The sequence below is a fragment of the Dendrobates tinctorius genome, unplaced genomic scaffold (genome assembly GCF_039654945.1).
Source record: "Dendrobates tinctorius isolate UK_male_01 unplaced genomic scaffold, ASM3965494v1 ptg000107l, whole genome shotgun sequence".
NCBI lineage: Eukaryota > Metazoa > Chordata > Amphibia > Anura > Dendrobatidae > Dendrobates > Dendrobates tinctorius.
This window is the reverse complement of record NW_027361775.1, coordinates 25,653,192-25,679,920: the sequence shown is the minus strand read 5'-3', so window position 1 is coordinate 25,679,920 and position 26,729 is coordinate 25,653,192. Positions and strand designations below refer to the sequence as shown.

The 26,729-nt window shown below is 43.4% G+C and overlaps 1 protein-coding gene across 7 annotated transcripts in view; it reads right to left on the bottom strand.

Moving 5' to 3' along the window:
- Window positions 1-2,325: 2,325 nt before the first annotated feature.
- Window positions 2,326-26,729, bottom strand: part of LRCH3 (leucine rich repeats and calponin homology domain containing 3) — a 107,663-nt gene continuing 83,259 nt past the window's right edge. For 4 of the 7 annotated variants that reach the window (XM_073589288.1, XM_073589290.1, XM_073589287.1 and 1 more), the window contains 6 exons: window positions 19,238-19,286; window positions 18,081-18,182; window positions 17,632-17,717; window positions 15,712-15,849; window positions 15,540-15,617; window positions 9,906-14,301 (listed from right to left, as the gene is read on the bottom strand). In XM_073589288.1, the coding sequence (XP_073445389.1) occupies window positions 14,095-14,301; window positions 15,540-15,617; window positions 15,712-15,849; window positions 17,632-17,717; window positions 18,081-18,182; window positions 19,238-19,286 (660 nt within the window). In that variant the 3' untranslated portion in view covers window positions 9,906-14,094. Of the gene's footprint in view, window positions 7,866-8,169; window positions 8,597-9,905; window positions 14,302-15,539; window positions 15,618-15,711; window positions 15,850-17,631; window positions 17,718-18,080; window positions 18,183-19,237; window positions 19,287-26,729 lie in introns of those variants that run through there. The other 3 variants (XM_073589291.1, XM_073589292.1, XM_073589293.1) reach the window with 3 other exon arrangements.

The following is a 26,729-nucleotide window of genomic DNA, read 5'->3' as shown; positions in this document are numbered from 1 at the left end:
TTTCTGCCGCCATCGATCCCTTAGATCGGTTCATGATCGGCCGTGAAGTACCCCGGTATAGCTGAAGTTGTACAGTCTAAATCTTCCCGTAGCAGTTATATATGCGCAATAGGGACACACTCATTAATTGCAGCCTGGGAGCAGTCTGTATGAATGTAGGCAAAATGTCACCAAGGCTCCTATGGCAGGGGGAGGGGGAGGGACATCCAACCTCAGAGATAGTAGCAATGGGAGGGGGAGCAGTGTAACGGTATTAGCAGGCCAGCAGTTCAGTTGGGGAAGAGGAAATCGTAGGGCCCGTCTCTCAGGGCACTCACCGCACTCCTCTTGGATCCTGCAGGATGTGGATCGCTACCCCTGCAGCGCTGGAGACTGGATGCCGCGCTCCCTCTGATAGAGCACGCGTCCAAGAAGGCCGCCGCTCCCCACAGGCCCCGCTGTCCACCCCCGTCCTCCAAGGCTCCCGCTCACCGGAGCCGCTCTGCGCCTCTCAGAGCTCCCGGGGGGTCCCGACACCAGCGGGCACCAAGCGCTGCCACGTCCTGTGCTCAATGCAGGCGGTAAGTGGAGGACATTTTGAGGAGTAATGGGAGCTCCCGCAGCGTGCGTCCTTCCCTCACCGCTGTGTAGCCACGCCCCCCTTATTGTGCTTCTTGAAACAGCCACACCACTAGTTTTTAGAGAGTCCAGTAATTCAGCTGATGTTATTTGTGGGTTTTTCTTTGCATCACAATTTTCCAAGCAGTTGTGGATGAAATTTTTGTTGGTCTACCTGGCCATGGTTTTGTTTTTAAAGAGCCCCTGATTTTCCATTTGTTAATCACAGTTTGAACGCTGCTGACTGGCATTATCAATTCCTTGGATATCTTTTTGTATCCCTTTCCTGTTTTTTACAGTTCAACTACCTTTTCTCATAGATCCATTGACAATTATTTTGCATTCCCCATGCCTCAAAATCCAGAAACATCAGTGGCTGGATGAAAGATGCAGGCGTCTGTCTGGATCTCAGAAACTCACTCAGCTTTTATGCACACACACGGATTACAAGCAAACAGGTCACAGGTGAGGATGTTACCTTTAGTAGCCATTCAAACCCATTTGTATCAACTTCTGTGCATGTTATCAAGCCAAAATCACCAGGGTATGTAAACTTTTGATCAGGGTTATTTGGATGTTTTGGGTTGTCATTATGTTTTAAACAGAGAAAACACAGTAGTTTGACAATAAATGGCTTCACCCAACCACTGAGCATGAGTGGAGAAAAAGTTTTGGTGTTATCATTCATATTCTCCGAAAAAAAAGGACAAGAAAGCAAAAATTCTGCCGGGGTATGTAAACTTTTGAGCACCATGTATAATCTTATTACTAGGTCATTTCTTCTATGCCTCACATTTCTTTAGACAAGATATCTTATTGGGTTTATTTCAATTTACGGAGACCAACCCAAAGCCAGTTTTAGGTGAGCGTAGGTCTATATGATGCTGTCGCTTCAAATCATTAAAAGGAACTTTCAGCACAGAATGACTGTTCAAACCAAGTACAGACAATCATGGACCCATGGCGTGTCCAAACAGTTAAGTGCATCTTCCCACCTACTTGTTTTTTTATTGCCACCCTTCTCTGGCTCTATAAAGCCACAGCTGTCAATCAAAGAAGAAGTGGGCAGTGCAGATAGAGGGAAATAAGCAGATGGGAAGATGCACTTCGCAGAAAGACATTCTTTTTATGTAATCTGAATACAGCAGGAGTGTCTGAAATACTGAATTCATGGATTTGTCACTTGTCAAAGAGCATACAGTTTAACTATGAAGGATTGGTCATTAAGAAACTAAAATTTACGGACTAGTCCAGCAACCAAGCACCTCACTGTTTATGGATTTTGTACAGAGAGCTTGGTGTGGGTTTAGCTGTGTGAGAGGGGTTAGCTGTGGTGTGGGTGGGGTTAGCTTCCTTAGCTCCGCTTCATGCTAAATCTAAAAGCTCTGATTGTGTGAGAACCGCTGCACCCAATAATCAATACACTGTTGGATTCCGCTTCTCTTTACCTATATCATGCTGCTCTCAGATGAGGTAACAAAAAACCTGCTGACAGATTCCCTTTAAATGTTTGGCCACACCAAAGGTGCACCAAAGCGCCTGTACTTCGTTTGAACAGTCATTCTGCAGAAATCTGCAGTAGGGCCGGGATCTTCATCCATGTTGCAGACATAGAAATGTGCCCTAAATATACCTGCGTGAAACTGGTATAAAGAAATCCCCATTAACAGCAAACAGAATAATTGGTTTATACCGGCACGAGATAAAAGGCAGATAACAGCAGACGACTTGTTTGAAAAGGTACATTTTATTCAGCTTACCACATGTATCACACTTTGTCAGGTAAAGAACAGCAACAGTAGACAACTGGGAAGAAACCACTAGATGTACAGACAAATATATCATTTTTAACTATCTTAAAAATATGGAATGTATTTACAAAAATTAACAAGTAAGAAACCTTGTGAACAGTGTAATGTTTACATTCCCTGTCCTACCTTGTCCATCTGTACATTTTACATACCGCACTCTAATGCAAATACCAACTGAAAGCCTGATGAGTGGGTCGTAGCTTTCGGGGATCAGTTCCCCACCACATAGATGTGTATGTGTCTGCATAACTGCGGTTTTTACAGGACAGGATAGTCAGTTGTCAGTCAACAATAGCATATACAGCGAATGGGTTGTCCAGGATTAGAACAGAGGGGCCTATTCTCCGCAGATACAGAGCCATACTTGCCAATGGTCCACGTCATATATTGCAGCCTATCCCATGCGGATAGGACTGGACTGCAATATTAGGCACAATCCACAGACCTGTGGCACTGGTCATGCAGAAAAGAAACGGAGGTCATATTAAATTACAGTGCCAAGTTATTTAGGAAACCCTCATAAGTAGGGAGGGCAAATAAAAAAGTGCTTGTCTTAGAAGTCTTTTAATAAAATGTGTACATTCCATTAACGGCCAATCTTCACGTGGCACACTAGTACAAACCGCTTCACTAATGGGATTATTGCTTGTACAAAGTTTTTTTTTTCTTATGGGCTCTGTCCAACAGGCTCCCAAGATTTAGGCTATGTTCACATGCAGCATTTTTTTTCTGCAGCCAGGACCTGCTTTCTTGGCAGTAAAAACGCTGCGTTTGAAACTCCCATTTTGTGGCTTTTTTTGCAGCGTTGTTTGGGTGCGGATTACAAGTGTGCTGTCTACAGTACATTTCATAAAGTTAGTTTTATTCACCAAAAACACGTGTCGCGGGTTTTTTTTTTTGGCATCATTTTTACACTCATTGTTTTCTATGGGTGCAAAAAATGCTAGAATTTAAAAAACAAAAACTGCACTTCTCAAATTCAGTCAGGAAAAAAAACAAGTGTGTGCATGAGATTTCTGAAGTCTCATAACTTTTGCTGGTACTATAAGGCTGTGTTCACCCGCTCAGGATTTTTCCCCTGCAAAAACACTTAAACGCATACATTAAGCATCCTATTATTAGAATGAAATCCGCAATTTTTGTGCCCATGATGCGTTGTTTTCCGCAAAAGAACGCATTGTGGAAAAAGACGCAGCATGTTCATAATTTTTGCAGAAAATCTGCGGATTTCATTGTATACTAATACATAATAATGCTGCGGAAAAAAACACGAAAAATCCGAAAAAAAAAAAAAACCGCGATAAGAACCGCGGAAAAAAAAAATTTGCGGATTTCCTGGGAAGGAATCCGGTTTTTCCTCAGGAAATTTCTGCATACCTAAAAAGTAAATTTGCATAAAAAAAGCTGCATGTGCACGTAGACTTAGACAGCAGTTGTTTTTTTTTTTAATTTTTTAAATGAACAAAAAGCATTGGTGGAGTTTAAAGGAAGAAATAATTGAAAGAATTACGAGTCCTTTTTTTACCACCTAAGTGTCGCTAACCTCTGAACAGACCACTGTAGCTGGCAGACTCTAAGGCCATTGTAATTGCCATGGCAAACATCAGGACCACACGATCATGATTAAAGAGGGAGCCCCCATGCTCTGTTAACCATCTAGATGCTGTAGTCACCATTTACAGCAGCACCTAAAAGGCCATGATCGGTGAAAACACCGCTCATGACTGAAGCAGTAGAGTATCAGCTATACTGTACAGTACAGCTGACAGCAGCTGTATTTTCACCTGTCAGGCGGTGCTGCTATTCACTTATATCTCAGGTCAGTTACATGTTGTTTTGGTGTTGAATAAGGGGTTAAGATGGATTTGTATCAAGAAAAAAAGGAATTCTTACAATTTTTCAATACACAAAAAAATATGCAGACACATACCACCTGAATACTAAATGGACAGTTTGGGCATATTTTGGATCAACTGGAGTTAAAAGGAAACAGTCATGTGAAAAAAAACGCTATTAACATGTAGATATGGGGTTAATCTGCAAGTTAATAGTGTTCTGAAGCAGTGTGGCCAGCACATTGGAAGCCCAGGTTCCAAGACGAAATTAACCTTATTCCCCCCTGCAACTTTGGATTTTTCAGTCATCGGTCCTCATGCACCGCAGAACTGGCTGTCAGTCAAAGCTGGGACGTGGTTACAGCCGTAGATACTGAAGCTACACCGGAGGCTGCTCGGAGGAATAAAGTTCACTTCTTCCCGGCAGCGGGGCTTTCAGTGTGACAGACACACTATTAACCTGCAGATCAACCCCATAAGGTTAATAGTGATTTTCACATGAAAGACTCCCTTTAAAGCATATTAGGCGCATTGAAGGCATATACATGAAACATAGGCATACAATTTGATATGGAAATAGCATAAAGTCTGTCAAACATTTTGTAATGTAGAATTAAAAATTATGCACATCTTTCATAAATGTGGCATGTTTTGCAATACATGTTATGACTTTTCTGCAACATTTCACTTGATAAACATAAGAGCGTCAAGTGTTATACCGTTCACTACATACTGCAGTTGCAAAAGCAATTTAAGGGATTCATAAGATTTTCTTTGGTCCCAATAATTTAAATGTTAGCTAAATGCACAGACGAGTATTTATTTCAGTGAACTAATTGAAGTGGTTATTTAGTTTACCAAACTCGCTTTCAAACACTTAATTGGGGCAGATGGGGCGGTCACTCGGGACCCCCATCTACATGCTAGCTATATAACGAGCTCTGGAGGACCCAGAATATCTGGGCATTGCATGGAAAGCCCATTTAGTTCATTCAAGCAATGTGAGACAGAGCCTATTTACAAGAATGGTCCTGTAAAAAAAATATCTAGTTTTATACAACTCCTGTTATTGGTGCCACATATTTGCATTGGTGATGTCCTAACTTTTTCAATGAGTACCCACATCTGTAAATTAACAATGGGGCTCAACCTAGAAGAATGGCGATCCAAAATTTAGAAAAAGATCAATGCAAACACAGAGTGGGCACAAATCACTGCAGCAGGTAGGGAAAGACAAGATTGCCATCAGTGACCAAATCTACAATAAATAGCCACTGTTCAACAATTTAAAACTGTGGATTATTTTGTACTTTACAAAAAAAATTACAATGGAAATCAATTTGCCAAAAAAAAAAAAAAGTTCCACAAAAATATATTACATCAACAAATTTCCAATAAAAGTAATCTCTTACAGTTATATCCTATAGACAGACATATTTAGCGTACTAATATAGTTAAATCTACAAATAAAGCATCTGTGTGTGAAATCATTTACAAGGCTTGGTAATGTGTGTAGGGGAATACATGCAGTCGGGTATACGTTTTTCTCTTTTGTCTAAAAGTAATGGCGAATAAAGAGATGTACGGTAAAATACCAGTAAAAACAGTAAAACACTACTTCGTAGTATGAAGGTCTGAATCATGTACCAACGGTTACGGTACTTTGTGTGTATTCTGCAATAACCATTACGGGTGTATGTGGCATGATGAACAAAATCAACATGCAGATATCATCCGTTAGAGACTAAATAAGAGCTAAATAAGCAAAAGAATCTTCTAGCAACTTCCAGATCCTATTCACGGAGAATACAAAAAAGTATCCCAAGAGAACAAGTCTTAATATTTACATCACTTGAACTTCTAAGCATTATAGACAGTATAGAGAAACATTCAATGAAGAAACGACAAGAAATGGATTCCAGCAGAATGAGCAGGAGCTCCACTCTCAACTCTTTATGTAGGGCTTTCCTCCCTCTCGTGGGAGCCTTTCTAATTTCAGGCTATCAAATATGGAACGGGTAATGAACCTTTATTATTGGTGTGGACAAGGCCATAAAGCTACCTGCAGGGCTTGGAGTAGATCCTTACACAATAAATGCACTTTTCTCTTCCTGTGGGGACACATTAGGTTTACCTTCCCTTTTATTAGGCTTTCCATTTGTATACTGCCAAAACATCTTTTACCATTTGGAGCTTAAGAGTTCTCAAGCAGTGATGGTGGAATTATAAATATAGAATATAAAAAAAATATTATTACATTAAAGTGTAAAAGAGTTTGAGCTTTACACAAATTTAAAACTTCAAGTCCCCTGTGAAATGAGCATTATTTTATGACCGTCTATGGCTCAAGTCTTTGGGGTTAAAAACAGAGATCCATTTTTTTCGGTTAGATATTGTATCCAGCCAATATTTAGACAATTCTAGTGTATGGTTAGATCTCAGTGCTCCGAGGGATAAGACTACTTTAATTTTCTTCTATGGGATGTATGGTCAAGTCAGTTGCAATACGGACATTCAGTCTATTAGGTTTGCCCTAGTCTCCTATAAAATTTTTTTTTTTTTTTTAAGTGACGACTGGGTGTGCAATGTAATATTTACATTATGAGGCGCCGAATACCAACTATTGGCGACATCAAACTCTTTTCTGTAAATATGTTCACTATGACCACAGACTGGAAATTCCAAAGCTTAAAAAGATAAAAATAAAATAAATAAAAGCATAAATAAAAAAAAAAAAATTGCTCCACCAAGTCAAAAGTCAAGGAAATCAAATTCCAAGAACATAAGGTTAACAGGTCCATACAAGAAAAGTCACTTTATAAGTCAGTTAAAATGTTGTATTTCATGTTCAACTTCTGCAAATGAAACCAAGGAAAAGTTGTGTGCCCGGAGGCTTTCATTCACGTCCAACAGTCGGCAATCTTCAGGTGCCAAGTCTCCAGAGAAGTGCGGAACGGCGCTTTGCTTTATTCCCTGGATATTCCCAGCACATTAGCTACAACCACTCGGTGCAGAATGTACGATTAGATTGTTCTTGCAGACTCTTCAGGGAATTCCTCAGGCACACTGCATACTTCCTTTCATTGGGATAAACAATAAAAGGATCTTGCCATAGGTGGGAACAAGGAAAATAAAATAAATAACCTGCTCCTTTGCGGGGCTTTGGAACCGCTTTCCCTTCTCTTGGTGTCAGTTATGCACATAACATTTGAATATTGCACTTCTTTCTGTTTTTATAGCCCCTTTATTGGATGGGCGTGATTGATAATTTAATTTTTAGAAAGTGCTTATACCCATTGATAATGAATGAAGAACGTAGAGTGAGCGCTAAAATGTTTTTGTCTTTAAAATTCAATTAAAACCCTTTGTGAACAAAACTGCAGCATGTGCGTGTAAAAATCCCCATTTGTTAAAAGTCCGTGATTGTTTTCGGTGGGCCCTTTGGTGAAAGCAGGATGCTGAAGTGGTACACAAAGTGAGGAGCCTTTGGATCCCATGGCATTCACACACTGGTGGGAGAAAGTGGTTTGGGTGGTGCAAGATCCAGCAAGGCCTGCACTGTTCCTGCTACTTCCACTAATCCAGTCTCTTCGAGGATGTGCGGAGGCAGACACAGACGGTCCTGGACATGAAAGTAAGAGGAAGGGGTGGATTTGAATAAGAGGAAGAAAAACAGAAGGAGGGGGGAAAAAAAAAGCAAAACAAAAAATTATGAAAATAACAGTATGCTCAGAATAATAAAGGGCATCAGTGCCCATATCATTAGCAGATGCCTAGACCAGTAGGCAAATATTTACCTTCTAAAATAATAGGCTATGAAGAATATCTATGAAGTACAAGAAAGAGTAGTGGATGGAAAAATTAAAGAAAATGTCATTTTTACAGTCGAAAGAGAAGAAAGCAGGAAAAAACAGGAATGTAGACAGTTATCTCAGTAGCAAAATTTATTTACAAAATTCAGCAAAAAACAAAGTGCAATTGATCAGGAGCTGCAGAAGAAACCAACATACATCAGGACTTTGCATTTCTTCTTGTTTCTAGCAGTCTACTATACCATGCATTGTTTGTGAAGTCGGCTGGGGCTGCACAGCAACTAAAAGTTGCACAGAAATTCCCTATGGAAAAAAAAAGTTGCAAGCCACCTTGCTATGATGGCAACATTTCCAGTGAGTTGAGTAAAGCTTGTGATGCTTGCAGTATAGCCTCAGCCAAAAGCTTCAGGTTTCATGCTGCCAAGACAGGACCCCTTGCAACATATATGTGGTTGGACTAAGTAAGGCACACAAGCCTCTCAATGTGGTCTTTGTGTTGCTGCAATTGGACAGAACACCACATTTCTGGATCCATATGTTCCTATCATAGACACAAGCAAATAACAGGTTTACATGCTATAAAGTTTGTAAAATCTGATCTGCCATCTTTTACTGGTCACAATCATGTTTAAAGGGAATCTGTCACCTACCCTTTGGCGGGTGATGAAAACGAGGTCGGTCCGGTCCGATGGACGGTGTTCCCGAAGTGTGCCGCCTCCCCATCCTTGCCCGCTGTCCACAGGTTATTGCTGAATTGGAGTAGGTGTACGCCATTTTTTGCGCGTGCGCTAAGCATTCATAGCTAGCGCAGGATGCTTTGCCCAACTGCGGGCAAAGCCGGACTGCGCATGCGCCGGTTAACTAAGCCCCGGAACACAGCAAAATACTTCTTTAGTTTAGGCTTAGTTAACCGGCGCATGCGCAGTCCGGCTTTGCCCGCAGTTGGGCAAAGCATACTGCGCGTGTGCTAGCTATGAATGCTTAGCGCACGTGCAAAAAATGGCGTACACCTACTCCAATTCAGCAATAACCTGCGGACAGTGGGCAAGGATGGGGAGGTGGCACACATCGGGAACACCGCCCATCGGACCGGACCGACCTCGTTTTCATCGCCCGCCAAAGGGTAGGTGACAGATTCCCTTTAAATCATGATGGCAACGATCACGAAGTACAAGTCCATTACAACAAGTCAATTGTATCATGTAAATCAGCCCTTAATTAAGTGTGCCTTGTTTTTAGCAAAACGATTCTGCTTCTATATAGTTCGTTACCTAGTTGCAAGGCTGTAGGTTTGGCTAGCTGCATAGAACGATATAGCCACACTGTACTTGACATCAATCCTCAGTTGAGGTAGAGAGTAATGCATAAAGCCTGGTAATATTTGGCCTAAACTGCAGACTGGTTTTCCAAGAATTTCTGCATAATGTATTTCATGGAAAGTTTCTATTGCTTTAATATATACATAAATAGTCCAGTGTATCAGAGGAACAAGCATTAGTGAAGATCACACGTACAGGAGAGGAGTGTGAAATCAGGAAAGATGCTACTTTGGCTTCAGTGTCAATGAGGTCTATTTAGGTTAAGGTAATAGAATATTTGAAGTAACACCAATGAGGAAAACACTCATCATAAACCCTTGCTGTCAAAACATGATATTAGGTGGAACTCAACAGACTGTCCTCAAAAACTAAACCGGATTATCTGCATGGAGAGTAGGCTAGAGTATTAGCGGCATCAGGCAACAGAAGACTGCTGGGTGCTAAGCTAAAATATGGATTTTACATACAGACACTTGCACTATAAATGTCTAGTCGATGTCAATTCAGGGCCCGGAACTGACAAGAGAACACTTAAAAATAAACTTAATTTATTACCAACTAAAATTCTGGGGCTCAACTGAACACTGGATACTCAATCTACATCAAACTCTATAACGCTGGAAGATAGCGAAGAGGTAGAAAGAAAGGCCACTAATAAAACAAATAGAATCTGGTTTATTGTAACACTGACAAAAACAAAAAAAGTAATGTATTTTTGCACCAGAAAAATACTGTTGGTATAATCGTGATTAAGGACTGGTTTACCGTCAGAAACGCAGGAAATTCATATTACATTACTGGATGAAAATGAAGATGTCATTAATTTTTTAATCGCACTGGAATAAAATTTTATTTTTTTATCTGGATTTTTGGCTGGAGTTTTAGTCTATTGGATCTAGGGAGCGTGAAGTCTGGCAGGAGTGGCTTCCCCTGCCGAGGAGCTCAGTCATGTAGCAGGGATGAGCTGGTAGTGCTCGGCCGCGCGCCCCAGCCAGTATAGCATAGTAACTAGTGCACAGTGGAGTAGGCACACATGTAACCTAGGATAAAAACAAAATGAGCATATACCCTGCAGAAAGTACATGTACATAACATAGGGTCCTTTGCTGATAACCAACTACCCTATATTATTTGTATGCACTATTTACTTACTGCAGGGTATTTGCTCATTCGGTTTTTTATTCCAGCCTATATTTGTTAATGACCACAGTGTGAATGTGCACCTACACATTCTACGCCAACCAATATAGACTCAAGCCCATTTATTTGGTGTTACAGTATATTATCTATCTGCACAGCCAATTGGGTGCTGCACAGCTCATCTGTAAATACACTAAAAGTGATATTCTGATTTGCACACCAAAAAAATATCGATAACAGTTTAGTAATCCCCATTGTAATAGGGGTGGCATTGGTTAATTGGATTTTATCATTGAGGGAGCTATGCATCATTCTTAATGTTAGTTTACTCAATTGTTGCACCATGGTGGTCTGGCTTTATGCTTATAAAATGAATCGGTCATATACCATCTTAGACTAGTTTCACACTAGCGTTTCTCAGAGATGCGCAGGGCTGCGGATGTCCCCTGTGTAGCTCCGCCCATTGCCGCACCTCCTCCGGTCTGCTCCGCCTACAGCCGCATGCGGCCTGCGTATTTATCTGGAACACTAGGTATGCAGCAGTGCGGATGTATGCGGAGCTACACGGAGGACGTCCGCAGCCCTGCGCAGCTCTGAGAAACGCTCGTGTGAAACTAGCCTTAACAGGCTGGAGGACATTCATAATATAATGCTGGTAAATAAGTATGGTACAGTATGGCTAACTATGCCGCCATCTGATAGAAAATTCAATACAATGCATTAGACAGCCAGGGAGGTTAGCAAGACGCAGGCCTGGATTACGGCTCCTCTTGTCCACCTCTAGACATCTACCTTATCTAGAGCCCGATTTATTGAAACTTACTAGTGTTCAGTTGAGCCCTACCATCTAATTGATAAAGTATATTTTCAGTTCTTTCAGGTAGATGCAATATCTTATTTGTAAAGATCTCTGCTAGAACATTATCCTCCAAAGTCGTTTCAGAAGCCGTGTGAATGTCAGATCGTATGAAGATCATCATGTTAATTCTGCAGCTTTAAAAAGAAACAAGGCACAACATATCCTTAGTAATACAATTGTCCTGGAAAACACTGTAGAGTTAGAATGAATGCTTAAACCTCAAGCTCTAAATGAAACCGTAGTACACTCCTATTATTTAATAGTGGTCCTCTCACTCAGGATGTTAGCTGCATTTACTGGTTATAAACAAAAAAAATAAACCTACCAGCTACAAATTCTCCAATAATCATGGACATTCAGCTCAGATGAGCATGCAAGCTGGGAAATGCAGTCACCTCTGGCTTATCCCTTAGAGACACAAAGGATCAGACAGGCTAACATCTAATCTGTCCCACCCTTAAAGAGAATCTGTCACCAGATATTTGCTACCTAATCTGTGTAATCATAATGTAAAGACGGAGATGCTGATTCCAGCAGTGTGTCACTTACTGGGCTGCTTACTGCAATTTTGATAAAATCACTTATCAGTGGGAGATTGTTACCACAGGACTAATAAACCAGCATGAGCCCTGTATAACTCCGCCCCCACCACTGATTGGCAGCTTCCTGCCTATGCACAGTATATGTAGAAAGCTGCCAATCAGTGCTGGTGATGGGGTTTTAGTGAGCTCATGAATATGGTGAACTACATGGCAGCAAATTTACAGGTGCTCTAGTGAATCTCCTGCTGATTAAAAAAAAGTGATATTATAAAAACTGCAGTAAGCAGCCCAGTAAGTGACATCACTAGAGTCAGGGTCTCTGCCCCTACAACATGCTGCTTGTAGATGAGGTAGCAAAAACCTGGTGACAGATTCCCTTTAATTCCGAAAAAGGAAACATCAAAGGGTATTTGGCCTATGCATTACATCGTTGCTGAAAACAGGAGCCACCAAATATCTGAAGTGTCTATAAATACCACAGAACTCAAATAGTGAAAAGAATTATAGGGACTGAGATGTAGGAGCAAAGTCGTGGTAGTTAGTGGTTCTCTTAAAACGTTAAAGGGAAGCCATAATCAGAAAATGACATTCTTTACGTCAGTTTATTACATGCATTTTTAAAAAATGTTTTTTTTTCCCTCCATATTATAATCTTTATTAAAAGTCTAAAATTAGTCATCCTGCAGTTTTCACACTGGCCACTGGGGCTTTTTTAGACTAAATTTTCATCTATTCAGGAATAGTTTACAGGACGTCATATGTGTAGAGGCAGGATTACCCAACGGGTAACACCTGTATACACGGCTGACCCTGCGCCCACTCCTTTGCCCAGCCTCAACATAAAAAGATTAGATTCGGCGTCTGATCTTTGGGGCTACGTACATGTGTTATTTCCTGACACAAATGGAATCTGGAACAAAAAATAAATAAGTCTAGTGGCCAGTGTGAAATCTGCAAGATTTCTATTTATTTTTAATACAGATGGTGTCATTTAAAAAGAAAAACATTTAACACAAGAACAAGAAATCAATAGGTCATTTTCTGATTATAACTCCCATTTCCCCCGATACAAAGTATGAGTAATGGGGCTGTAAACTCTTTCTCCTAACCGTTTATATAGGCTGTGTGGGCTGATGACATTCGTGGCCTTTCAGCAGAGAATGGAGCTAGCACTCATTCTCACACGTGCTCCATTCATTCATTACATGTGTCTGTCGGCGGTGATGGATGTTAGACGCCCCATCGATCTGATATTAATGGCCCATCCTGGAGATAGGCCATCAATATCTTTAGCACAGATAATCCCTTTAAATCTATTGTCTCTCAGCAATATAAAAATGCAGTCTCCTGGAATCCCAGCTGGTACTGACAGGGTACGCCCGAGGTGACTGTACATTTCCCCAGTAGTAGTCTCTCGGAGGAAACAGGCACATTACATGCCAGTCATTCATCTGAATGGCTGACACCCTAATGAATGGATGGATGGGCCGGTCATTCTCATCTGTTCCTCTAGTGCACACCCCATTTCTGGCCCTCAGAGGGGGGACAGGAAATTTAGTGCTACTTTATTGTGACTCGAGTCCCGTTGTTGATATTTGCTAAAACAGGTTGACGCAAATGTATAAAATTCAGCCCTTTTTTTTTTTTTTTTTTTTTTTTAGTCTTCATTTCAGTCAGACTAGTGAGCCTTTGGTATAGGATATTCCAGGGTGTCCTCTGAATGCAACTGGGAAAACAACTTCTAGCAACATCGACATGAAGGCACATGAAGGGTGCAGTCAGCTCTGAGAAATCAGCTACCGAGCCAGATACCTTCTGTCCGTCGGCACTTCTGTGTATGAAGTGAGGAGCATTTCTCTCTCCTAAACGTAAAACGTCACAAGTGCCTCAAGCTGCCTATTGGCAAAGGTAACATCGATCAGCGCATTATCTCTTGTAGGTATCAAAGCATTGACTAGTTGATGCTGAAAGCGGCGTGGGCAGCATAGAGGTTGTGGCATGTGCATCCGCGGGTAATCATGGGCATTGGCCCTGGATTAGAGCTCGGAATTACTTCGCAGTAAAGGGTTAACATTGCTGTTGTGCTTCTGAAAGAGGTTTGTTGGAGAATTCGTAGTTGCAGGATCGAGAAAACGACCCACCCCCACCAACAGTGAGAAAACGGATCAGCCCTGCCTCTTCACGCCTGGGTCCAGAAGGTAAGAAACCAGCGATAGAGCATGAAGAGGAGAAGCATAAGGGTGCAGTAGAAAACCCCAAAGCCCAGGAGGTGGGAGGAAAGAGCAGGTGCACGTGAGCCGTCTCCAAAGGAGAGGAGACTTTCCAGAGTCCCCAGAACGCTGCAGAGGTTTAGCTGGAGAACGTCTGAAGGGAGACAAACTTTGTCCTGTCCAGAGTGGGGTCAGCAGGAAGGGAAAAACAGAAAGCAGAGTCAGTCATGCAAACACCATCATGCAGTTAGACAAGAGTATGAGACAAAGGGAAGGCTAGAAAATGGACATAATGAAGCAGTTAATGTTCTCCTCTCCCCGTATATATCCCATATGGAAACACTGGTGTTAGAGAAGAAGAGATTTCATATTTTAAGAGCTATAATTCTGATAATTCCTTCGACCTTTACTGAGGAGTATAACAAATGTCCAAACAGACATCAGAAGTATCTAGAAATTTCACAGCTATGCCCATGTCACATGCTCCAAACCCAATTAGGTATAAACTGGATTACATAGCTCCAAACTGACCTTTCGGCTTGTTCTCCATAGTATCCAGGCTGAACATATTACAACTGGTGATGAGAGCACGTGCTTGGATAAGGTGTTTGTGGCTGTTCGAAGGCAGCAACACATGCAGGGGATAGCCTAAAGAACAAGCAATCCCTGCATGTGTTGCAGCTGTCCAACAGTCACAAGACATGCAGCTGCGGGGACTCGGAAGATATTTTTCGAGCACGCCAAAGTCACTCGGTTAGCACCCGAGCATGCTCCGATAACGCCCTATCCAAGCACATTGCTCCAATTTTGTACCACACACCCTGCAGGAGGCCACAAATCAAGGAGCAGATAGTAGATGGGCAGAAATATTTTCTGGAAAGCCACAGGGAGTTTGAGATAAAAGCCCTATGTGGCTCAGATGCATCGGCCTGTTTTCTAGAGCGGACTCTACAACTCCACCATAAGAATGGCATCTTTAACGCAATGGTTAAAGAAGAATAAGCTGCTGCCAGACACTTCTGATGGCAGCTTATCCGTTACAGAAATGAAGGAACCTTCCACCATCTCGATTATCACTTACATTTGCTATTAGGGCTAAACCTAATGTACAATTTGCTTGGTAAAGGGCAACGGTAACTCACAATGGCAGATTTAAACCACATCACAAAACTGAAACGGAAAGATGCTGATGTTGCAATGAAAAAAGAAAGTTATAACAAACCCTAGAATGAGAGAGGAAAGTAACGTTGTACTCAGTTATTCATGGATTTTAATAATGAGTAGAGCAAGCAGCCAAAGAAAACTGCAGCAAAAAAAATAGTAATGGGCATGACATGTACTTTTAAAATAACACAAAAGTGAATATAATATTGTGTTCTCATACAGCAGAGACTTAATGTCAGTGTTTTCTTACCTGGGGAACGCCAATTTTTTTGCAGGCTTCCAAGAAGTTTTCAACATTTCTCCTGCATTTCGCCATTTTGAGCTTAGGCTATGGAAGGGAAACAATGACTGTTACTGGGGAAAGCACAACATTTAGTTTCCATTTTTTAGCATAGAGGATAAGCCAATAGCACCATACTTACAACAGCAGGTGAGGGAACATGTATGCTCGGCACAGATCTTGGCCGAACATGATTGGCTAAATGACACAACACCACGCCATCTGTGAGGGCCGCCCCTAAGTCGGTGGGAAGTGATACCTTTAACCGTGATTCAATGTTCTAAGGGGAAAAAAAGGAACACTTTGAAATGAAAACAGTTATGTCAGAGCTTTTACAGTTTGCAGCAACCAGCAAGACAAGTTGGAGACCACGACTATTGAGTAGTAAGACTACTATAATAATATGCTCTGCCTTATGGCAGGTTCACCCGACTGTATTCTAGCTGTATTTTTCTGCCTGCATCAAGGCCGCAGATCTAAGCTCAAATAGTGGATGTAATACGGATAGGAAAAAACGGCTGCAATATGTTCAGGTGAACATTCCATTACTCTTTCTTGAAATAAAGCAATGAAAAAAATGGAGCACGGTCTTCGAAAAAAAAAAAAAAAAAAAAAAAAAAAAATGTTCCCCATCCAGGATCTCTCCAACCACCACCATTTGTAATTGGCTTGTCTCACAAGGAACTAAACATGCAGTCTGGGAATAAAATGATTATTTCGTTATATTCTATTTCGCAAGTGTCAAACTGACAGTCTTACTTTAAGAGCGAGTCCTAAATGCATTTATCAGTTATCCAAAGCAGAAATGAAAATGTATGATTGCTGTAGGTCTGACTGGTAATAGCATTAGGGTTCCTAAGAAGGGGGGTAAGCCAGAAGCAATAGAGAGCATCTGCAACATAGTGCAGTGGTGGAGATGCTTACTACCGCGTCAGTCACTCAGTGGCACTTTGGGATCGGTTCTTCTAATCGGTAGGTGTCTCAGTGTACAACCCCGCTGGCAGTCAGATATGTATCACCTTTTCCTGCCTTATGATCTGAGAGGACGAGGTGTGTAGGGCTAAGGCAATCTTTCGAGGTGCTAGAGCTCAAATTCTTTATGTCTTTAAGTGACATTTTAAAAGTTATGCACCATTATGGACAGCCAGTGTCAGACATGAAGGACTGGGAGAACGGTAACATTTTTACTTCTAAATCTACCATTTTGAATTAAGTAAAGGCGGTAATTTCTGTCTTGGAGGCCTACATATAGGGTAATACAGTAGTCCCTCAGCAACGTTCTGGAGGAATAATCTGTGGTGATAGATCTTCTGGTGCAATAACGTGTTTCATTCTTTCAATGTTTTAACATGTGGAAGTATGAGGATGGTAAAATGGCAGAGATCTGGTTCTACAGACTAACTGCACCCAAGGTGTCCACATGAGGTGAGCTTTGAAGGATTGTGTTCCCTTGGGATAGGTCTGTGGAGTGTGTCAGTTAACATTGTGCTGTTAGAGGCTCACATCCGACCAAGAGAACTTCAGTGTGGCCAGGGTACAGTTTTCACCTGCGAACGTTTATTCAGTAGCTCAGGTGAGCGGTAGGAAGATTCTCTGCCTGTTAGGATGGAGCTAAACCACTGAAGAACTGTGCCATCAGTTGCCAGAGCTGATTAAAGGGCGTTAAAAAGATTTAATGTATCAATTGATGCGAGTAGAACTACTGGGACCCACAACGATCAGCAGAACGGGGAACGTGTATGCCCATTAGAGCAGAATGGCTGTGCAGTTGCTCAACCAATGCTCCATTAACTCCCCATGGAGCAGAAGAGAACAGCGCTCGGCTTTTTCAGATACATTCAACCAGCTGATGTATGTAGTTTGATAACAGAAGCTTTCTTTAATGTTTCCTAGTAAGGCAGGTTAGAGACAGGTCTGTGGTAACTGATGGCATCTAGGTCATTGGAGGACTTCTTCAGAAGAGATATGACTGTTATTGCAATCTTAGCTCCACATAATTATTGAATCTCCACATGTAGAGTCGGTGCCATGTAGCATAGCAGTTAGTTTGGCAGCTACAAACCTTTCTGAGTTGATCTGAAACGTCCAATTCCTCTTGCCTAATTTTGGTGCTTGTACAATCACTAGAAGCAGGAGGAGGGGTGTTACCTGGTAACAGAAGACAATGTAGAAATCACTATCTGATTACCACCAGCAGAACAAGGAGCCCTCTGGTAGAAAGCCAATGTGCTTTTTCCACAGCAGTAAAAATGGCAGAAGCTTGATTTTTCACAAGTGAGTATAAATTAGTAAACTTGAAATATAGATGCTTATGTTTTAAAATATATGGATGATAGGAATGATTTTTTTTCTATTATATCTGCATGCTGATTCAGAACTGCAACCTTTAAGACTAAGGGCCTTTTCCGATTACGTTTTCTCCTTACGTCGGACCTCTATCGCGCATCATTTTGTGCCATATATGCCTACTGGAGCCGGATGGCTATAAATGTAAGGAGCTCTCTCACTTACTTCTCTTGACTTCTTCTCGAACAGCGGCCCGGAATAAGAAGCTTTCTGGACGCTGAGGGGAGCATCGATATAATGTAGCAGATGCTGGCGAGGACAAATGTACTACAAAAAATAAAACGTTAATTTTTTTTTAATAGGTTTCAATCATAAATGCAAAGATAATGTAAACTGATTACATCATATTTAAGCATTTGTCTTACACATACAACAGTTTTATTTCCTATGCTCACAATTAAAGGTGGAGTGCATAACAACTAATATTGTGTACTATATGACCAAATTTAGAAGGGCACAACAGACTGACTGTGCTTGTGCCCATGAACGACCTCCCATGAGAAAGGAAAATCACAGTTTGCACTTTTCTGGCGCTTTTCTCTGTGCAAAACAATGTGTAATGGCAAGAAGCTTTGTTTTACAGAGCAGAATCGTGTATATAACCGCACGCAGCTCTCGCGTCAGTCTGCAATGCAGACCACTAGACAGATCTGCACATGGAACCCAATTATTACAACAGCTATATGAGAAGCAGGCCTATCAAGAGTTTGGGGGGGATTGCAGCATGAAAGATCGCCAAGGCTATCCATCCCAAAGCTCCATTGGAATTAATTCCAAAGCAGACATATCAAAAAGGAAGCCTAACACTCAAGTGAAAGATCAGGTCAAATGGTGTTGAAAGGTGTGTTGTGTAAAGGGGTTGTCTACTACTAGGACAACCCCTTCTTGAACTAAATGTTTGGCTCCAATAAAAAAAAAACAAAAACCTACACTCACCTGGTGTAGTGGAATGACGTGGTGCCCGGCGCCGAATAAGCGCTAAGCGTAACCGTTTCCGCTTTCGTATGAATTGAACATGAAAGGAAGTCAGATCAGCTGCAGCCCTGGCTTCCTCTTCATGTTCAATCAGTATGAAGGTGAGGATAGTGATGCCAGCGCTAACTGGGCGCCGGGCACCACGTCATTCCACCGCACCAGAGCTCTGGGACGGTGAATGTTGACACTGCTGGAACGGCACCAGCACGGGAAGTAAATATATATATTTTTCCATTTTATCGGTGCCTGTCTTGTGTGGGAGGTCACCTTTAATTACATATACAAAGGCCTAAAACCGTCACACGTGGCACATGTACCCTCGCAGGTACAATTCAGGATGAACTTACCAGTCTGAGAAGTGGGTGAAATGGGAGTCAGCGATGACCTCTCATCACTCTGTTAAAAGTTCAAAAAGAAAAGTAGAATAAATGGCATTCTTATGATAAAGTGAAAGACCGTGAAAAAGAACAAGGATGTAACATGCACGGGGTAACACCAACTACTGAACGGCGGTCACTGAAGCCAATATACAAAGAGAGCTTAGAAGGGATCAGGTCACGTCCAATGACTGTCCCCAAACACTACTCTTACAGTATGGGTGCAGATTTCTTTATTCTAAGGAGGCATTTTATGTGCTAACACTGCAGTGTTTGAAGAATGAAGTTTTGTTCTGCAGTGGCAAACAGGCATATATCAGGGGGGGAATCTGTTTCTCTGTGCTGGTACGTCAAATCTGCTAATCAATCCTCCTTGTGTGTGATGGACTTCCTTCTTAACAGTCCTACCAAAAAAGGAGATTTTTGTGTACTCACCATAAAATCTCTTTCTCTTAGCCTCTAATTGGGGGACACAGAACCATGGGTGTTATGCTGCTGTCCACTAGGAGGCGACACTATGCATAATCTGAAAAAGATTAACTTTGGCTCCTCCTCTGCAGTATACACCCCTGGACGGCGTCAGCCTTCTCCAGTTTTGTGCAAAAGCATTAGGAGGAACATAACAGAAATAACATAACCATGCCTGCAAGAAGGCCACTATGTACGAGCTCAAAGAACAATATGAGAACTCAACCTTAACAACGGCCCGTAAGGGCAACAGGGTGGGAGCTGTGTCCCCAAATTAGAGGCTAAGAGAAAGAGATTTGTACACAAAAATCTCCTTTACTCTGTTCGCCTCATTGGGGGACACAGAACCATGGGATGTCCCAAAGCAGTCCCTGGGTGGGAAGCAATGGACGAATATTGTGCTGACAGGTCCCTAAACTTGGGGCACTGCCGCCTGCAGAACCCGTCTACCCAGGCTCGCGTCCGCTGAGGACTGGGTATGAACTTTGTAGTGTTTTGTAAACGTGTGTAGGCTAGTCCAAGTGGCCGCCTTACACACTTGTTGTGTCGAAGCCTGGTGCCGAATGGCCCAGGAGGCCCCTACCGCCCGCATAGAATGTGCCGTGATACCGGCCGGAAGGGGAGAGTTGTTAAGGCGGTAAGCCTCTTGTATGGTGGACCTGATCCACCTGGCAAGGGTAGCTTTGGAAGCCGGCAGACCCTTGCGAACGCCTTCCGGAAGAAGGAAAAGGGAATCAGACTTCCGGAAAGGTGCAGTCCTAGACACGTATATACGCAATGCCCTGACGAGGTCAAGCGTATGCAGAGCCTTCTCCACTCTATGAACCAGAACCGGGCAAAGGGATGGCAGTGAAATTTCCTCATTGAGGTGGAAGTTGGACACAACCTTCGGATGGAACCGTAGGGAGAACCACCTTGTCCTGGTGAAAGGCCAGGAAGGGCCGTCTGCAGGAGAGTGCCGACAGTTCAGACACCCTGTGTAGCAAGGTCATTGCCACCAGAAAAACCACCTTCTGTGACAGAATGCGGAGTGGGACTTCCTTAAGGGGTTCGAAAGGTGGTGCCTGCAATGCTGTCAGGACCAGGTTGAGGTCCGACGTCTCCAGTGGACGTCTGTAGGGGGGAACTAATCGGGAGACCCCCTGAAGAAAAGTCCTCACTTGCGGCTTGTTAGCAATGCGTCTCTGGAAAAGCACTGAGAGCGCTGACACCTGGCTCTTAATCGAGCCCAGGGATAGCCTGGCGTCCAGGCCCAATTGAAGAAAACCAAGAACTTTTGAATGTGCGTTTAGGTTTTAGTTGAGGGAGAGAGGTACTCTTACCCCCGGTGGCATTGGATATTATTGTGTCCAACTTTTCACCGAAAAGCCGCCCACTGAGGTACGGGAGATGCGTGAGGGACAACTTTGAGGCCGCGTCCGATTTCCATTCCCGCAGCCAGAGGATACGCCGGATTGTGGTGGCGTTTGATGCTATTCCCGCTACACCTCTTGTGGAATCCAGAGCTGCATGAAGCATGTAATCTGCTACCACCGCTATTTGCACCGCCTGGTCCGACAGCTCAGGATTTGAGGCTTGGAGGCCAGCCTGCAATTTTTTTGGCCCAAGCTATAATGGCCTTGGCTGCCCAGATGGAAGCGAACGCGGGAGCCAGAGAGGTCCCTGCCGCTTCAAAGATTGAACGAGTCATGCGTTCTACCTGCCGGTCTGCTGCGTCCCTGAGGCTTGAGCTATCTGGCAGTGAGAGGAGGGTCTGTGCTGCTAGCCTAGAGACTGGGGGGTCCACTTCGGGTGGATCTGTCCACTCCTTGGTGTCCTTCTGTGGAAAGGGGTACCTTGCTTCCAGATATTTGCGATTGTCGAATTTCTTCTCAGGCTGCGAAAACTGCTTAGTAAGTATCGCCTGAAATTCCGGGTGATTAGAGAAGACCTTAGGTGGTTTTAGAACACTTTCAAAGCAAATTTTGTGTTCTGGGGCTTCTGGGGGTGCATCAGAAATGTCCAGCACCCGATGGATGGAAGAAATTACGTCCTCAACTAGCGCCGTATTGCTCGGGGGGCCAGAGACTTTTCTGTGGTCGGGGATCGCTGTGGGGATCTGCGTTGTCTGTCTCTGTTAGGGGACGGTCTAGGTGACCTGGAACCACCTAGAGGGTGATGACCATGTGCTATGGGATAACGCGGATGAACGCGACCTGTGGGTCCGCTTACGTCTGTAAGTGTCGGAAATGGCATGTTCCTGACACGAGCTGTCCCTTTGATGGGTAACGTTCATAGCCGAGGTATGACCCTGCAGAGCCTGGAGTAGTGTGGAGGTTAGGTTATCTATGGACTGTGTCATAGACTGCGACATCTGAGTAGCCCATTCCGGCATGGTAGCCGACGCTGAAGCAATGGTAGGGGCTTCTTGGGGCTCTGACCCAGTATTTTGGATACAATCCCTGCAGTGTGGGTACGTGCTGCCACTAGGGAGAGTCGTTTTGCAGGCTGTGCAGAAAGCATAAAAGCAGTCCTGCCTGGTTCTCTTCCTTGAGCCCAGCATAGTGCACAGAGGCTGGCTAGCAGAGGACCCTACAGGAGTGGCTACGCAGAGGAAAACTATAGGAAAGCCTTATAGGTAATATGGATTCACAGCCAAGTAAAGAGAACCCAGCTGTGATCTTACCCCACTTGTGTGCCCCTAGGTCCAGCGTCGACAATTCAGTCCTGTGCCCCCCGGAGACTGCCGACGTTGCTGCTGACGTCACAGACAGCTTCTTCTGCAGCGAAGATGGCCGCCGAGAAGACGAGGAAGAAGGGGGCGGAGAGCTGAAAAAGAGCGTGCAGGGCTATGTAAAAACGCGCCCTTTCTGCCTCGACCCGCCCCTTCTATGACACTGTAGTGTCATATTTGTCATCCGGGGGCGGGCCAGGCAGGAGGCGGCGGCTTCAGCTAGGCCGAAGCCGCGGCCTAAATTAGAAGCCTGATGCCCAGAAGGGCTCCAGGCCAGCGCGGATGTCCGGGAGGGGGTCGGATCTGAACAAGACCCCTCCGGATTGAGAGGCAGGATAGCGGTGGGGCTAGCAGCGGTTATGGGGCCATGTGTGGGGTCCCCCTGAGGCGCTATGGAGCTGATGCTGCCGCAGAGACGGGGGGCAGGGAGCCCTGTCTCTGTATGTGCCATGTCTGCCTGCACTCTCCTCCGGCCCCAACAGGAGCCCGCAGCAGAGCTGGGATCCCTGGCTGTTTAAGCTGCAGAATGCTGCCTTGTACCGACCCTATCTGAGGCGTCTCAACCAAATGCCCCCAGAGGGGGATTAGGGAGGGTGCGTTTGTCACCATCACGGGTCTTCATCCTCGCCTCGACCTCAACCCAGACCCCAAAGGGATTGGGGAAGGAGGGGGTCTCGACTTGGAACCAATACCCGAGGGACTGGGGAAGGAGCGACATGGGGAATAGCCATCACAACTTCAACCGGGCACCCCGTAATAGGGGGCCGAGGAAGAAGCCATGTCGGGAGTCTCGCTGGAGACCCACTTTTCTTCATCTGTAATCCATCGGAAAAGAAATAAAATCTTTAGGTGTGCCTCCTTGCGACACTAAGCAAAAACTGGAGAAGACTGACGCCGTCCAGGGTGTATACTGCAGAGGAGGAGCATAGTGTCGCCTCCTAGTGGACAGCAGCATAATACCCATGGTTCTGTGTCCCCCAATGAGGCGACAGAGTAAGAGTGTAGCATTAATATTGTCACTCAAGTCCAGGGAACAGCGTTTGGAAAATTTTGAGACAGGACTAATAAAAGGAAGATGTCACACTGGACTAGTCCTGATCTGACCTGTGACACTGCAGAATAAAGGTTCATTCTTCAAACATGCAGTGTTATAAAACACCTATTCAGATTAAGAAATCTTCAGGCATACCGCTGGCGCAGTGCTTGGGGACAGTCAGGTTCCCTTTACAGCAGCCATTTGGATACACTGGAAGAAAGATGATCAACCAGTTTTCAGTATCAGTCATTGCAAGGGCTGATAAAGTCTTTACATAGTCATGGCAAAAACTTTCAAGGCTGACACAGATTTTGGTTTTGAGAAAGGCTGCTGCTTCATTGTGTTTAGATCTATTAGTCAGATTTTTCTATGGTTTCTGAAGTATAATCATCAGCATTTCATACGCTTTTAAGCTTTTATTAACAAATACCCCAAGTATATGCAAAGACTCAATATTTAGCATTCACCCTTATTTTTCAAGACTTCTACCCTTTGCCCTGGCAGCTGGATATCAGCTTCTGGGCCAAATCTTGCCTGATGACAGCCCATTCAAACCTAATGAGGGCTTTGGAGTTTATCACAATTTCTGGGTTTTTGTTTTTTACACTCGCTTTTTAAGGATTCACCACAATTTCTCAACTGGATTAAGATCTGGGGAATTTCCTATCCATTTGTTCACCAGGCCATTTTGTTACCACTTTTGTCTTGTGACACTGTTCTCCATCAGGCTAGAAAAAGCATTGTTCATCACCAAATTGATGTAAGCAGGTCATTTTGTGGCAGGGCTGAAATTCATGGAAAAGGGGTTTTGTGATTAAGTTAATTTTCAGAGCAATAAATGAGTTTGCATTTTTTTTTTAAATTCACCTGATCATTCTTCATAACCTAATGTTAAAAGGAATCTGACAGAACATTTTCACTATGTAATCTGAGAGCAGCAAGATGTAGGGGCTGAAAGCCTTATTCCAATGATGCGTCAATTACTAGGTTGTGCAATAAAATCAGTGTTACCTGCAGGAGATTATCACTACAGGACTAGGTGTCTCATGCCTTCTAGCCAACTGCTCTGTGTAACCCCCCCCCCCCCCCCCCCCGACTACACCACTGATTAGCATATTTCTGCCTATGAACATTGTGCACAGAAAGCAGTCCATAGTGTGGGCAGGGTTATACAGAGCTCAGTACTGCTATATCTGCAGCAGAGAAAAAGGTTTCAAGATGACAGCATGTAAATTAGCAAGTGGCATATTGCTGGAATCAAGGTCTCAGCCCCTACATGCATAACGCTGCCATAAATACTGAATCAGCAAACTTTGTGAAAACATTTGTGTGTCAGTGTCAAAACTCAGCAGAATGTAGCTTTGGAGTAGCCATTATCAGATAGATTGCTGCCTGTCCTCCCATAAACAACACTCTCTTGGGTCAATGGAAGCAGAGCAGCAGCTATGTCCCCATGACCCCTCAGCTCGGCCTCCGTAACCACCACAAACCTTGCTGTCTGAGGCCAGTCTGAACACATACAAGTCACAGAACACTTTAATGAATCTCAATAGTGAACGTCACACTGACACATGAGGCAGGAGAGGGAGAAGATGACCAAAACCCCAGTAGTGGCATGCTTTATTCACCTGCAGGTGGCTTCCTGGCCTCCTTTTAATGGTATTGGTGTTATTGTCAACCTCAAAGAAAAAATGAGGCTCAAAGCCATTCTGCCAGCAGGAGGAAGAAGACAGAAGAGGAGAGACAGAAACAGTGTGGCTCAAATGAAAGCAATTGAGAGAAAATATCATCTTGCACCGCACCCACAAGAAAAAGGCAGCCAAGTGCATGCGAAAATTAGAGAGCAGAAAGCAGAGCAATGATTACTGAATGGAGACAAATGTGGGTTCAGATATCATTTCACAGAGGACGTTTAGAAGATGAAGAACTGTTATCAGGAAGCACATCTTAGAAGAGAAACACAGTCCTGATTACATGGCAAAGCTTTTTTTTTAGGTTGGACTCTATTCACTTGTTAGGCCTGTTTCACATTTCAGTTATTTGACGTCAGTCCAAATCTGCCAGCGTTGTGATACAAACGGATGCCGCCAAATCCGTTTTTGGACAGATCCGCTTTAGCCAGGTAGTGACCGAAATTTAAAGGAAAACTAGTCTGGGGGAGAGAGAGAGGGGGAGATAATTTTTTTTTCTTTGCACGGCTGTTCCGGAACGCTACTCAGGGGTTAAAAGCCCTGCTCCAGCGAATCTGCCTGGCATGCGCAATATAAATTAGTGGACCCTCGCTAGGAAAAAACGTTGCAGAGTCCGTCCCATCCGCACGGGAGACGCTAAAATTTTGACGGATCCGTCAAAAAAATGGGTGGGACAGACGACCGTCAGTCAAGATGCGCCGCTAATGTAAGTCTATGGGGGGAAAAAACGGATCCGCCCCTTTTTTGGCGGATCCATTTTTTCGAAAATTGGCGGATTTTGACTGACTTCAAAAAACGAAGTGTGAAACAGGCCTTACCAATACTAAAGAAAAAAGGTTACACAATGTATTTCAGTGGAACAAATATTTAAGCTCGGAATCAGTATCGGTCTCCATATAATCCATGCACAACGCAACTCGCTGCATTTTCTTATGTTACACTAACAAAAGATCAAAGACCAGACCAATTCAAGAAAAAAATATATAATTGGACACCTAAATGAAAGGCATCACTTCATAATTACTGTTATTTGGAATGAAAAATAAAAAAATACTTTTCCAAACATTTATCATTTCCCAACATCACCTACTTACCTGATAAGTAAAAAAGTCAGGATGGGTTAGGGAATGACCTCTGCATTCCTATTAATCCTCAATGTAAGTGTCTAGGTGACAACTTTGCTGAGGTCTAGCTGGGACACACGCACACAATAGGGCATTACTGCCAGAGAAGAGGGTGAGAGAGATGGCAGAGCTCGCCTGGGGGAGTTGTGTAAGCCTTAGGATCCACGGCTGAAGGAGAAATTCTTCCAGCAATTCACTTTACTGGAGAGATCACGGTACCTCGGCTGCTGCACTTGTGGGAATGAAGAAGCCTTGGTGGCAAACAATTGAGGTTTATATTCACACCAATGCATTTCTGGACGGACTGGTGCCTTTTTCAAGGTAAAAAAAACAAATCAAATGGCTTTTTACCTTTAAAAAGGCTCCAGTCCGTCCAGAAATGGGGCCAAAGCACGTTGGTGTGAATATAAACCTTAATTGTATACCACCA